Raw genomic sequence first — 14,107 nt, 5'->3', positions numbered from 1 at the left:
AAAAAGAAAAAGGTGCGTGGATATGTGATTTTGAGAAAAAAAAAAAGTCAGTCTTAAAATGTAAGTAAAATATGGAAAGTGACCTTTAAACACACACACACACACACACAGGAAAAAAAACCACGTTCCCAAAAGCGTACCTGGTCTTACTCTACACTGTGCGGTTGGCCACGTCCCTGTGCTTGAGGTGGCCCTTGGTGGCAGTTCAGAACCAGGGGACCTGTAGTCCCCTGTATGAGCCAACTCATACCTAACTCTGTATGAGCCAACTCATCTCCACTCCCAGGACATTCTTCCACATGGAAACTCTCTCTCCTCTCTTTCACCATAACACAAGAGCACTCTCCTCAGAATCCACCTCGGTTTTCACAGTCTCCACAAAAATAAATCAATAAACAATCCTGGCTTGCAGAGATCTCCTCCTAGTTCTGCATAACCATAGCATTTATGCACTCAACAGGATAGAGCACTAAGTGAACACCGGATGACTGATACAAGTGTTTTCTCTGGAATTGGATCAGGGATAATCTGGGATTAAAAAAGAATATAAATATTATTCGCCACGTATTTTGGAAAAATCATAGTCAGCAATTCCATTATCCTAAATACAAATACAAATGTATTTAGGATATTAAATACAGAAATACAAATATTTCTGCAGAAACAAAGCCTCACTACCAGGATTTAATCTTCATTCAAAACAAACCATTACCTGTGTTTAATGGACCGGAGCTGTTGAAAAGCCACCAAGTAACCGAACCAGTCTGGATATTCGGTCCAGAAATGCTATCTGAGTACAGAGCAAAGAGCGCAGCTTGCTAATTATGCTTCCCACAGCTTTTAACTTCTTCATGTCACGAGCAGAGCTATGGAATTCTCAACCAGAAGTTCTTGCCTCCCCATTTACAGCTACCTCTCCCCAGAACTTTTGTTACTAGAGTCTGTCTTCGAAGGCTGAGATGAAATGAAGAAATGGCCTTTCAAGCCCAAAGGAGGCAGGGCAAAGACTTTGACAGTCCAGGGTGGTCCTGCCCCTCACTTTGTGACACACGACCCAGTGGGGTTAACTGTCTTGGATTGTTTTGTGTCTTCTTTCCTTTTTGATGCATTCTGGTGTGAATTTTTCCTTGTCAGGTTGGCTGAGGATGGGACAGGAGCCAGAGGTGACACAGAAGTGTCACAGGCAGTAGAAAGGAGAGGATATCTATAGGCACTGAGCAAACAGTTCCTAGACGGGTAAGCTCTGAGGGCCTTCCCCATCAAGGCCTTTGAGAAAGTGCTTCTCCTTACTGTCCACACCACCGCACACCTCCTCCACTCTTCAATATGCTGGTTTGGGTTTTTTCTCTTCAGTCTTAAAGCATGGAACATTTCACTTCTAAAGTTCACGTCTTTTATTTATAATGAAAGAGATATCCTGAGCTTCCAGAGATTTTTTTATTACAATTAAAGTAATGCTGCGAAATACTTCAACAGTATCTTCTAACATACATGTATCACCGACATAAAATTATACAGCCATGATTTTCAGCCTCTGAAGTGGTACTGGATATCGTGTCTGGTCATGAACAATTTTATATTTAATATTAAGCACATGCACAGTTGGGAATGTCAGAGAAAAGACTGGAAGACCAGCAGCCCCCAAAACATACTCTTATATGACACCAAAGGGCTATTTTCTGGGGTAAACTGAGGTTCCTTCTAGAAATATCATCAAGACCTGAACTGAATCCAACATCCCCTCACTTTCACCAGTGTGGACTGTCTGTCCCCACTGTGCCTGGCAGTGGGCAAATGATGGGAGTAAAAGGGGGGGCAAGAGGGAGCTCGGTTCCTCAGGAGCTCACAGGCAGTGAGAAAGACGCTGTGAAGACTAAATGGTACAACCCATGGGGCCAGTGCCATGGCAGTGCCCTATCAAGCATACAGGGAGCACAGAGAGACCGATGAATTCTGCCTAGAGAAGAAACTAGAGAAAAGTCCCACAGAAGACGTAAGATTTCAAATGGCTATCAAAGAAAGAGCAGGAGTTAACTAAGAATGTAAGTCGGGGAAGAATTCTTTGGACAAAAGAATCACTCTCGAAAAATCTCTCGTTCTCCCTCCCTCCCCCAGTGGCTTGGGGTGAATAAAACCAATCCACCAATTTTAAACTAGCTAACCTAGACTTTTCATTACTGTTGCGGTTTCTCCAATGGTCGTTTGTCTTCAGCTCATCACCCATTCATAGCATCCACAAAAGTGAGTTTGCAGAGGCAAAATTTTTACAAGAATAGTAACACTAGGGTCAAATTTAATACTGTAGATTGCCTTTCTGGCCACATGCTCATGGCACATGCCAAGCCACAAGAGTAGATGGGAAGCTTCATGTGCTGCCCTAGGCTTCTGTTGCATTAAGCATTTTTAGTATAAACTGATAAAATTCAAGAGCTATGCATCTACTTTTAAACTAAATCATTTTCAGTAAATCGCTGAATACTTTATTCAGAAAACAAGATTTTTACAAGATGATTCGTTCCTCTTACCTCCATGGGAAAAGCTTTGAAATTAACCGTGTGCTCAGAACCACGCTGGTTTTCTCTCCCCCAGTGAAATCTCACTTCATACAGTTCAAATTCATGCCCTTGAGGCAATGGTCCTCCCGAAAGAACTGAAAAAAGAAAATATGTTACTGAATTACATCACACATTTACCTCAGCATTATAAACATTAGAGCCTTTTTTTTTTTTTTTCACCAAAATGCTCTCATGGGTTCTACAGATTAAATTCACAAAGCCAAAATGAGAAATTTACCACAACTATGAGGTGAATTTAAACTATCTAGGCTTGGCTGAAATTCTTGTCTTGGCCATTCAGACACAGTAGAAGTTCAAAACCTCTGAAAAACTCGTAATGATATGTATATTTTAATTTCCTATGTGTTTTAAGTCTAGAAGTAGACAAGGAAAACAAATTCCTCCCTTAGAGATTTAAGCTTAGCACTGAGCAAGAGACAAAAAATATGGTTTAACTCTCAGACTGACCAATAATATTCTGTAGACGTCTAAATAAATTAAACCACGTTTGCAGATCATCCACTTTTAGTAGGAGGCTTCCAATTTAGAGAACAATTGTGGACTAACAAAATTATCCATGAAGGGGATTGATTAGCATTAAGTCAATCGATAAGGAAATTGCACTTTAATAGCTGATGGACATTCATTACCACAAATCACACAAAATAAAACTGCAATAAAATATTAACAACACTCAAAATATTAACATCAGTCCCACAAGATCATGTCTCTTTTTCTTATTGTTGGATATGATCAAGACCTTTGTCCCCAACAAGAGCACACTAAAGGATAATGAAAAATACATTTGCATGAGAACCTGTCTTAAAACAATAAAATTCTTTAGTTAAAAACTCCCTGACAGCATACGCACAAACTTGAAATAAAGTTTCCTACAAACAAATGGTCAATTTCAATACAAATAAAAGTTGTTTAACTCAGGGCATTTTTCCTCTAGCAACTCCCAATTCTGAACAGTATCAGCTAAGAATTTTAGGTTATTTAGCTAACAAAATTCAACACCTTCCCTTTCCTAGAAATAGACTTTTTGAAACAGATCATCCTTCACACTTGGGTTGCCTCTGAGGAGGACATAACAGATTCCACACCTCTCTTGAGAAACAGTTCTGTCATTCATCCTTATCCTAAAACTCAAAGGAGAAGAAAGCAAATTGGTGCAACAATATTTACTTGTTTGGTTGGTTCTTCATTTAATGACTTGTTCCAAAAAGGATTTAAGGCTGCTTATGTCAAGGTACATACAATACAGTCAGACAGCATAAATTAGGAAAAAGAACAAGGGGAAGCAAAGAAAGAGGCAGAAAATAGATGGAGAAATGAGGCTATCAGACACAATGGAGGTCATGGAGTCCTTGATAAAGGTGCCCCACAAATCTGCTCCCAAGCTTTCTACCAGCTCAAACAACAAAGACAAGCAACATCCAGAGCAAGAACTAACTTTAATTTTTTGAGTGGATACACTTCACATCAAGGGGAAGGGAATTGAGATTCATGGCCTTTAGGATCACACTGTCATGCATGATTTTAGATTTTAGTGTTTGTCCTCAAAACTGGTCTGACTTACATCACACAACAAATCCAAGGGGATAGTGTTATCATCAACCCCACAGACAGGGCAGAAAAGTGGGATGAGAGGGGCTAAGTGTAACCTGCCATAGTCAGCCTCCTAGCAGGCTCCAGGACAGGACCTGGAACTCGAATCTTCTGACCTACATTCCAGGGGTGAGGCAGGGATAGGGAAACCCAAATGTCAGTATGATATGTGAGCATGAACTAAAAAACAATGACTTATCTAAGCCTAGATTTATAAACTGAAGCTGCTCCTTGGAGAACTGCACCTCATCCTATTTCCCAGAATAATCTAAAAACTTTTAATACATGGATCAGAAAGGTTTGTAGACACTCAGAACCACAGTGCAAGCTCACTTCACCTTCCTCTCCAATAAACATCCATTCTGTGGATTTAAGAATGTATGAAACGTTTTCTAAATAACCTCACAACTCATTCCTTTCTCTTGGCTGTCCAAATTTGGTCTTAAGAAAAACCAGGACTGAGACTAGGAGTCTACCCACTGTATACCCCTGCTCTCACACCAAAGAGGAAAAAGAGAATGAGAAAATACACCCCTCACCACCCCCAGCAACAGTGGGACCCAAGGCCTCAGCGGGTGAGCTCTACAACACCACTTCTAAAGCAAAGCGATAAAACTGTCCTAGAAAAGGCTCAGCTCCACATGGCTAAGGAATAAGAAAGAGGAGCATCATGAAATGAAGCACATGTGAAATGGGAAAGAGGATTTTTAAAACTCCTTCCCCAAAACCCTTTATCACATACACTCAGAACACACACACACACACACACACACACAAAGGCACGCGGTATTTCTGAAACTGTTCTGTTACAGAGCAGTTTACTAGTTCTACTAGCAAACAGCAGTCTACTAGTACTGTCATGTGGAAATGAATGATACAGCTTGTAGCTAGTCTTGACAGTGATTTCAGGGGACCATAAAGAGATCCATGCTTCAAAAATACACTCCCTGCATGACCAATGCTCAAAACTTCCTTAACAGCAATGAAGCCTTTCACTTAAACTTGGAGACAGTTTAAGTGAAACACTGTGGAAATTCAAACTACATAGACCCATGTTTTAACAGGGAGAACTTCAAAATCCAGGGAATCCTTCCAACAGGTATTTTTTTGATCATCTACTACATTGTACCAGGTACTGTATTAAGTATTTACAATACATTGATTTTGACAAAACAGATAAACTTCCCTGGTCTTGTAGATCTTACATTCTATCATGCTGAAGTGTAAATTCATATATTTTTCAAGACTGTATTTTTTCTGAGTCCCATCTGGTTACTACATCGCAGGTTTATTAACTGTCATGTCATGATACTCAATACAATTACAATAAAGTAGTTATATTCTATGGTATGAAAGGAACACTGAGAAGGGAAGTGTTTTGCCCCAGCCTGTTTCTCCAGGGAGAGGTGACAAAGAAGTGGCTGTCAGCCAGGAACCAGGCTCTGGGTACTTTTCACTGTTGCTGCAGATGAATAATCCAAAGTCAAACCACATTAAAGTCACATAGCCACACAATGCCATAAAAAAATGACAAAACTCTGAATTCAGGGTATTATGAGGCGCCAGGTAAGAGCATTACCTGTTCATCCCCTAAGAATGATTGTGTTTATGGACTAAAAATAAATAGCAGCTCTGTTTTATCCAACTGGTAACGTCCTCTTCCAGCATTATTCTTCCTTTTTACTGCTTACATTTTTTTAAATAAAGAAACAAATCATCTCAGAAGGGGTAGCTTTTTCCTACATTTATCAAAATCAAATTTTGCTGAGTGATATTGGGTCACTACACAGTAGGTTTATTAGTTATGATGTCAGCTGGTTCAATAAAGTTACAACGAAAAAACATGAAACTCCTACTGATGACATGCTAAATTTTTTTAGAAAAGGAACTTGTGAAAAGAATATAAAATAAACTGATGCCATTGCCACAGCCTCCATTTTCTTAAATGCTCTTTAATATGCTTGGCAATTACATTTATAAGACATAAACAAGAGCTCCCTGAGAAAGTTTCTGTAAGATTTGAAAACTCTATAAAGATGTGATGTATATACATTTATCTAAATCTATATAAGCTTCTACAATCCTTTGCTGAAAACCAATTTACCAGATAATTCAAAGGCTAGTGCTCAAGCCTTATTCCTTCTCTTTTCATTTGACTTCAACGCTAAGTTTTGAGATCAACTCGACCCCTGGCCCTGTGCTGACCACTGAGTGTACAAAGTGAGGAAGATCCAGTCTTGGTGTTGATTGGGCAGTCTCAGTGGTTAAAAGAGTAAACTGAATAGTCTAAATAGAACATATTAAGAGCGGGAAAGAGTAGTCGGAGGGCATCCAGCAAGGGACAAGCCAGTAACAAGCATGAATCATAAAGTCAGGGAAGATGTCCCCAAGAAGATATCAGTTCAGCTGAGTCTTGAATAAGCTAGCAGGTGAAAAGTGCATGCAGAGTAGAGCAAACAGCCTAAGAAATATTCTGAGACACGAAGCAGTTTAAGTGTGTTCTAGGAGAATAAAATCAAAAGTTAGCAACAGTCAAGGCAGGCATGAGGAGGAGAAGTGCAGCCTATGCTTAGGAGCGGGGGTTTCTCCTGTCCGAAACCATCGAGGTCTTTTAATCAGGGGACTAACATGGTCATTTCTGCAATTTGAAGTATTATTCGTGCAGTATCTGCAGATGACAGAATAACAAACGGTAAGCCTAACCAGTTAGAAAGCTGCTATCACGTCCAATCACAGATGGTGAGGCCGGGAGATGGAGCCTGCAGAGCCACACCTCCAGCACAGAGGAAGCCCCACACCAGTGGGTCCCTGGTACACCACCCGAAGGATCCAAAGGATTCATTCTTATTTATTTATTTATTTATTTATTTATTTATTTACTTTTAAGATGGAGTCTTGCTCTGTCATCCAGGCTGGAGTGCGGTGGTATGATCTCAGCTCACTGCAACCTCCGCCTCCCAGGTTCAAGTGATTCTCCTGCCTCAGTCTCCCTAGTAGCGGAGATTATAGGTGTGTACCACCATGCCTGGCTAATTTTTGTATTTGTAGTAGAGACAGGGTTTCACCATGTTGGCCAGACTGGTCTTGAACTCCTGACCTCAAGTGAGCCACCTGCCTTGGCCTCCCAAAGTGCTGGGATTACAGGCATGAGTCACCATGCCCAGCCCCAAAGGGTTCATTCGTAATGGGTTTAAAGACTTTATAACCTCAGAGTAACTTTTAAGAAATTCCAATTTTATCTCTAAAACTTCCCCAAAATAGTATTATTTAGCTCTTTTTTAACATTTGAGGCCTTAAAAGCAAAAATTTTTCAATATTTTTAAACTGTCCTTGGCTTTTAACCTATAGCTCTACTAAATATCTTCAGCTCTTAAGGGTAAAGATCATAACAATAGCACAGAGAGCAGGCCGGGCAAAGTGAAGCACATGCAAAGTGATGTAGATGACACCAACTAACCAGGTAATTCAAATGCACCAAAGTTATCCAATAATAAATACAGTAGTTAATCCAGCCAGGTACAGTAGCTCACACCTGTAATCTCAGTTCTAAGGGAAACCAACACGAGAGGATCATTTGAATCCAGGAGTTCATGACCAGCCTGGGAAACATAGCAAGACCCCTGCCTCTACCAAAAATTTAAAAATTATCTGGGCATGGTGGCAGGCCTGTAGTCCCAGCTACCAGAAAGGCAGAGATGGGCAGATTGCTTGAGCCCAGGACTTGGAGGCTGCAGTGAGCTATGATTGTTCTCCAGCCTGGGCAACAGAATGAGACCCTGTCAAAAAAAAAAAAAAAAAAGGAAAAGAGAAAAGAGAAGAAAGAAAGAAAAAGAAAGTCAGCCCTGACATTTCATATAAATAAAAAATACGGAGGAGCCTCTTCTTCAGTGAAAATAATTTTTAAGATATTTTTGATAATTTCATCTTTAAATCAGCAAGATTGCTAAGAAACACTGTAAAAAGTTGTCATGTTTGGGGGAAAAAAGTAAGATTAATAATCATCACCATCTATCCTAAAATTAGTGTTGAGAATTATAAGAGACCCAGAAGTAAAATACTCTAATTAAAGTTTCTATAATAAGTAACAGTGAAGGGCACAAATGACCTATCTTAATTAGCAATTTCTCCCATAATGATGGTCCATTAAAAATGTCATTACCCTTAAGACATTGCTTGTAGTCAGCTGGAGTGACACTACTGCACAAGTGGTGTGTGCAGTCTCACACATTTTCTCACTACTTAAGTATCAAACTACTCGGGCTAGAAATCTGTAATTATCATTATCTCTTTTTTTAATTTATTTACTTGTTTTTATTTTTATATTTATTTATTTACTTATGTATTTATTTTGAGACAGAGTCTCACTCTGTCGCCCAGGCTGGAGTGCAGTGACGCGATCTCGGCTCAGTGCAGGCTCCGCCTCCCGGGTTCATGCCATTCTCCTGCCTCAGCCTCCCCAGTAGCTGGGACTATAGGTGCCTGACACCACGCTCAGCTAATTTTTTGTATTTTTATAGAGACGGGGTTTCACTGTGTTAGCCAGGATAGTCTCTATCTCCTGACCCGCCTCAACCTCCCAAAGTGCTGGGATTACAGGTGTGAGCCACTGCGCCAAGCTGAAATCTGTAATTAATTTCTATGCTTACAATCCTCTTTATACCACTGCAAAGATGTTTAATTTTAATTTGCCTTTGTACCTTAAATGTTAAGATTCCTGACAGTGACCTATTTGTCCTGCTGAGAAGCTAAATGATACATGTGGTAGCCTTAATAAAATTCTCCATACTCCAGGAGATATCAGAACCAATAGTCTGGTCAGATCACCCTGGAATGCGATGCTTGCTTCGACTCCGTATTAGGAGGGAGGGACTCTGCTACCTTGAAATTTGCCCAGAGTAGAGGTAGAAGAATAGTGACAGGATCTGAAACTGGGGGCTCCATCCCAGCCATCTCTCTCCACTGATCTCCTCCACTCCCCTGCTCCACATAACCAACCCATGACATTCTATAGACTGCATTGCAGAGATCACTCCTGTGTCTTCCCCTCCTTTTCAACTGACACTGCAATGCCTGTGGTTTTGGTTGAGTCTTTTGTACTAACCTTCAAACTGGCTCACACTTTCTCCCAGATCCCATCTCATTAAGTGCTGCCAGCTTGATTTTCTTAAAGTAATGTTCTAATTATGACTTTATCCTACAAAAAAGAAAGGTTCTACTCTTCTCTGTGCAGGGTCCCTCATGAATTTGCTCCAAAATACCCTATTCTACTTCCTGTTAACCCCTTTTATCATGAACAAAATCTTCTCTTCCAGACATGCTGAAGGATTAGCCTTTCCTTGTACAACCTCTAGAACTTCCTATATCTGTGTCCTTTTTGCAGGCTGTCCCTTCTTCCCATACACCCCAGGCTCCCCATATACAAATGCTATTCATCCTTCAAGGATTATTTCAAATGCTCTTTCCTCCACAAATCCTTCCCTAAGAATTTCCACCAAAAATAATCTCTCCCTGTATAGCTATAATATATTCTATGACCTACCATTGTATCCTCCTTGAGGGCAGGCTTTGGATCTGATTTATACTTACCTTATCCAAAGCATGTAATAGTTTGCAAAAGATGAAACAAAGATTACCAACCGCACCCTGCAGGCCAGATGAAACCAGTGAACATGTACGTTGAGTTCACAGGTGCACATCACCAGCTTCTCCTGACACATTAAACATCTGGCAAACTAAGCCTGCTCTCTGCAGCTTGCCAGTTCCTGCAGTCCCCACCAGCCCCTACTGTCTTGTCTGCTGACACTGCAGATGAAGCAGAGGGTCAGTAGCTATTTATAATCTCTTGCTCTCCTGGTTGCTCTCATGTATAGTATTATATATTCCTGGGTCTAAAAGACAACTGAGTCTGTAACTTCCATAGTAAAGTATCAACAAAATAAGTATTGAGGAACGAAAGACTGTCATGTGAGCAACAGCTGAAAGAACTAAGAATGTCTGAAAAGAAAAATGGCAACTGTATGTTATCACTGTAGTATTTGAAAGGATGTCAATGTGGAAGTATAATTATATTTGTTCTAAAAAGGTCCAGAGACCTAAAAGAGAAACAATGGCGGAGATAATAGAACTTTCTGAATTTTGGAATTGCTCAAAAGCAAAATGGGTTTTCTTGTGAGAAACAGATTTCCTTCCCTGAGCTATTCAAGCTGCCCACCCACTTGCCAGGGGGTCTGAGATGGGAGGCTGCACTGGTCCATGCCACTCCGAAAGCCTGTCGCTGCAGCCCCTTTTCTAAGCTCCTTTGCTATCTTATGGGAAACAGAAGACGAACAAAGCAGCACGCAGTCTATGCAGATGCACTGCTCATGGGGTACGTGCAAGAGAAGATGGTTCAGGAGGAAACCTTAAGAAACCCTGTTACCAAAGCACAGGGGAACATGAAGCACCAGCAGAAAAAAGGAAGTCAAAATTAGGAAGAAGTGTCAGGCAACTGTGTGGCCCAGAGACTAACAGGAGAGAGAACTTCCAAAATTTCCATTTCCAATGCAGCAAAGTTAAAGTCCTGTAAGAATAAAAAATGCCCATTGGATTTAGGGGATGATGAGTTCATCAGTGACCTTGGCTTGAGAAGTTCCAGCAGAGAGGGATGGTGGCAGGGGCTCACGCCCCTGAAAAGCCTTAAATTTATATTAAGGCAGTAACTCCAGATGGGATTATACATACAGGAACAATATCATGACGATTATGTTAAAACGTTTTAGTTTGATAAGTCTAAGCATTTAAATTATACAACTGTTTTAAACCTTTTTGGCAATTCTTTATGATTTGTTAATGCAAACAGAGCAAAAATAAAAAAGTAAAACAAAATAACCCAGGTCATAGACAGCCTCAGGGAGGGCTGAGGTTTTAGCACAGTGGTGGTGTAAAGTCAGCTTTAATTTCTAAAAAGAACTGTGCTTTTTGTGTGGATTTTTTTTTTTTTTAATTTAAGAAGACAGCATGCTGTATTTGCAGGGGGTACCTCCAGTTAGACAAGGAAGATTGCACTCAAACATTTATCCGCCCTCCCTCCTTAATTCTCACTAAATGTAAAGGGCACAACTTGCCAGAGCAACATCAACAAGACTGGAGAACAACAGCAAAAGAGGAATGTCCAAAAAATTGGGTGGTGGTAGGGGGTGGTGCTGGTAAGCAGACTGAAAGGTAGTGAGTGATTCAGCAAAACAGAGAAAGCTAAAAGTTAAGTAACTACAGGAAGAAGGCCACAAGAGGCAGGCAATTCCTACCACAGAACCCAGATGCTATGGTTTGAATGCCTGCATCCCCCTCCAAAATCCATGTGGAAATTGAATACTCAGTGCAACAGTATAAGATGTCCAGGAGGTGATCGGGTAAATGGGATGAGGGCTCTGCTCTAAGAATGGGATGAGGCTCTTATAAAAGGGCTCCAGGGAGCCTGTTTGACCCTTCTGCCTCACACCATGTGAGGACATAGCACCGAAGCACCATGTGCAGAGCAGAGGAAGAGCCCTCACCAGACACCAAATCTGTCAGCACTCGATCTTGGACTTCTGAGTCTCCAGAACCAGGAGAAATAAATTTCTATTACTTAAAAATTGCCCGTAACTCCACAGTATTTTAATATAGTAGCCAAACAGACTAAGACATCAGAAAGAACTCAGGAGGTGGGAGCAGTAGAGATACTTCTGAATGTGGCAGTGCAGAGTAGGAAACTGAAAACAGAAAAACCGATTTAAAGTTTTTGAAAGGAGCAGTTAAACCTCATCATGCATGGTCAGGCATGATGATGAGATCCCTGGCAGAAGATGAAGGAAATGTGGACTTGCTAAATGGTGATAGTCTCCTGTCTGTGCCAACAACCAGAAAGCTGGTGGCCAACTTAAGCCATTCCCAACCCCAAAACAAAAACACAAACAGGAAACAAGCATACTCCAGTTAAACTGATATAAGCTACAAAGACTCTGCCAACAACATGGCCAGGTCCTTTCTTGATCATGGTATTGTGAAGCCCAACAGCCCTCAACCCCTGCCCAGGTGCACAGAGCTTCTGATCTGCTTCCTAGACTCATTCTTAAATATGAACAAAGAGCCAAAGATCACTGGCATTTGAGGAGAACCTCCGAAATAAAAGAGGGATACCAATATAAATAGAAAAAGAAACCCAGAGTAAACAGAGACAGACAGGGATAGAAAAGAAGCAATATAGAAAAGAATGAAGAAAGATCATGAATTCACGAAATAAATACTGGATGTTGTATTTAAAAAAAAAAAAAGGTTTTTAATTGCAGCATAAGTTCAATGTTTTGAAATTAAAAACAAGAAAGCAAAAAGTAAGAGTCAATCAAAAGACTAAACGATTAAAAATTGCAGAAATCTACTAGAAAGTAGAGAACAGGAAGAAGAAAGTGGGAGTTACCAAAAGAAGGGGAAAAAACGAAAATACAAAATTTATCAATGAAATAATATGAGAAATACAAGAAAATTTCTGGTAAATAAAAGACACAATTATCTTGACTGAAAAATCCTACCAAGTGCCCAGCATACAGTGCAGAAACAATCCCACCAAGGCATATGGTTGTAACATTTCAAAACAACAGAAGTAAAGAAAACACTGTAAAAGGTTCCAGAAAGGAAAAAAGAGAAAAGATACACAGAGCAGGTTGAGAAGCAGAATGGCACTAGATCTTTCAACCGCAACGCTGGAAGCTGGAAGCAATGTAATCATGATGTCAGACATCAAACGACATCAAGAATACTTCTAACCCAGACTGCTACTCCAGCCTAACTCCAATCAAGTGTGAAGTATAATAAAGACGCTTATAGACACCTAGGCATCCAAGCATGTAGCCCTCACTTGCTGCTTTTCACAGGAAGTTCCTGGAACATGAACTGCAGAAGCGAATAAACCAAGAAATTCCCTGAGATGAGGGAGCAACTCAAAAAAGAGGATGGCACAGCATTCCAGAAACATTCACTCTAATACAGGAGACAAACGAGGGGACTTCCACGGCCTCCAGGAAACATCCGATCTAACACAGGAGACAAATGAGGGGACTTCCCAGGTGTGAGGTCCAAGGAGCTGCAGGAAGAGGCTGTAAGAGACGCCTGGAGAGCAGAAAGGAAAAGCAACCTCCCCAGGGAAAAAGAAAGGACGAGGAGGATCAAGGGAGGGAAGACAACCTGATGCGGGCAAATGTCCTAACAGAAGATCTGTCATATGTCTGAGAGTTTGGAAATTAATTACTGACAGATAAAAAATTCAATTAACAAAAATGTATTAACTCCAGGAAAATACAAAACATTGTTTAATAAGTGAGACAAAATATAATCTCAGCTGGAAACAATAGCTGCCGTTGTAATAATAAAAATACTTAATATTAATTTAAATGAAAATTAATTTAAGTAGACTCCAGGGGAATGAGGCATGAGAAATTACTCTACACTATTTGGGTGACAGTTACACTAAAAGCCCAGACTCCACCACTATGCAATATATCCAAGAAACAAAACTGCACTTGTACCCCTTAAATCTAAACAGATTTTTAAAATTAATTTAAGTACACTGTGATAATGAGAGTGAAATCATAAGAAAGAGGGCAATAAGAAAACTGGCCTCGTCCAAGCGCTGTGGCTCACACCTGTAATCCCAGCACTTTGGGAGGCCGAGGTGGGCGGATCACCTGAGGTCAGGAGTTCAAGACCACCCTGACCAACATGGTGAAACCTCGTCTCTACTAAAAATACAAAAAAAAATTAGCTGGGTGTGGTGGCAGGCGCCTGTAATTCCAGCTACTTAGGAGGCTGAGGCAAGAGAATCAATTGAACCCAGGAGGCGGAGATTGCAGTGAGTCAAGATTACACTGTTGCACTCCAGCCTGGGTGACAGAGCGAGACTCTGCCTCAAAAAAAAGAAAGAAAGAAAG

The 14,107-nt window shown here is 40.6% G+C and overlaps 1 protein-coding gene across 1 annotated transcript in view; it reads right to left on the bottom strand.

Annotated features, from left to right (window-relative positions):
• Positions 1 to 14,107, bottom strand: part of CA8 (carbonic anhydrase VIII) — a 94,281-nt gene that overhangs the window by 75,766 nt on the left and 4,408 nt on the right. The window contains exon 3 of the mRNA XM_011931949.1: positions 2,526 to 2,650. Coding sequence (XP_011787339.1) covers positions 2,526 to 2,650 — 125 coding nt within the window. The remainder of the gene's footprint in view (positions 1 to 2,525; positions 2,651 to 14,107) is intronic.

Source organism: Colobus angolensis, unplaced genomic scaffold (assembly GCF_000951035.1).
Source record: "Colobus angolensis palliatus isolate OR3802 unplaced genomic scaffold, Cang.pa_1.0 Scaffold92, whole genome shotgun sequence".
In the NCBI taxonomy this organism is placed as follows: domain Eukaryota; kingdom Metazoa; phylum Chordata; class Mammalia; order Primates; family Cercopithecidae; genus Colobus; species Colobus angolensis.
This window is presented reverse-complemented; position numbering and strand designations above follow the sequence as displayed.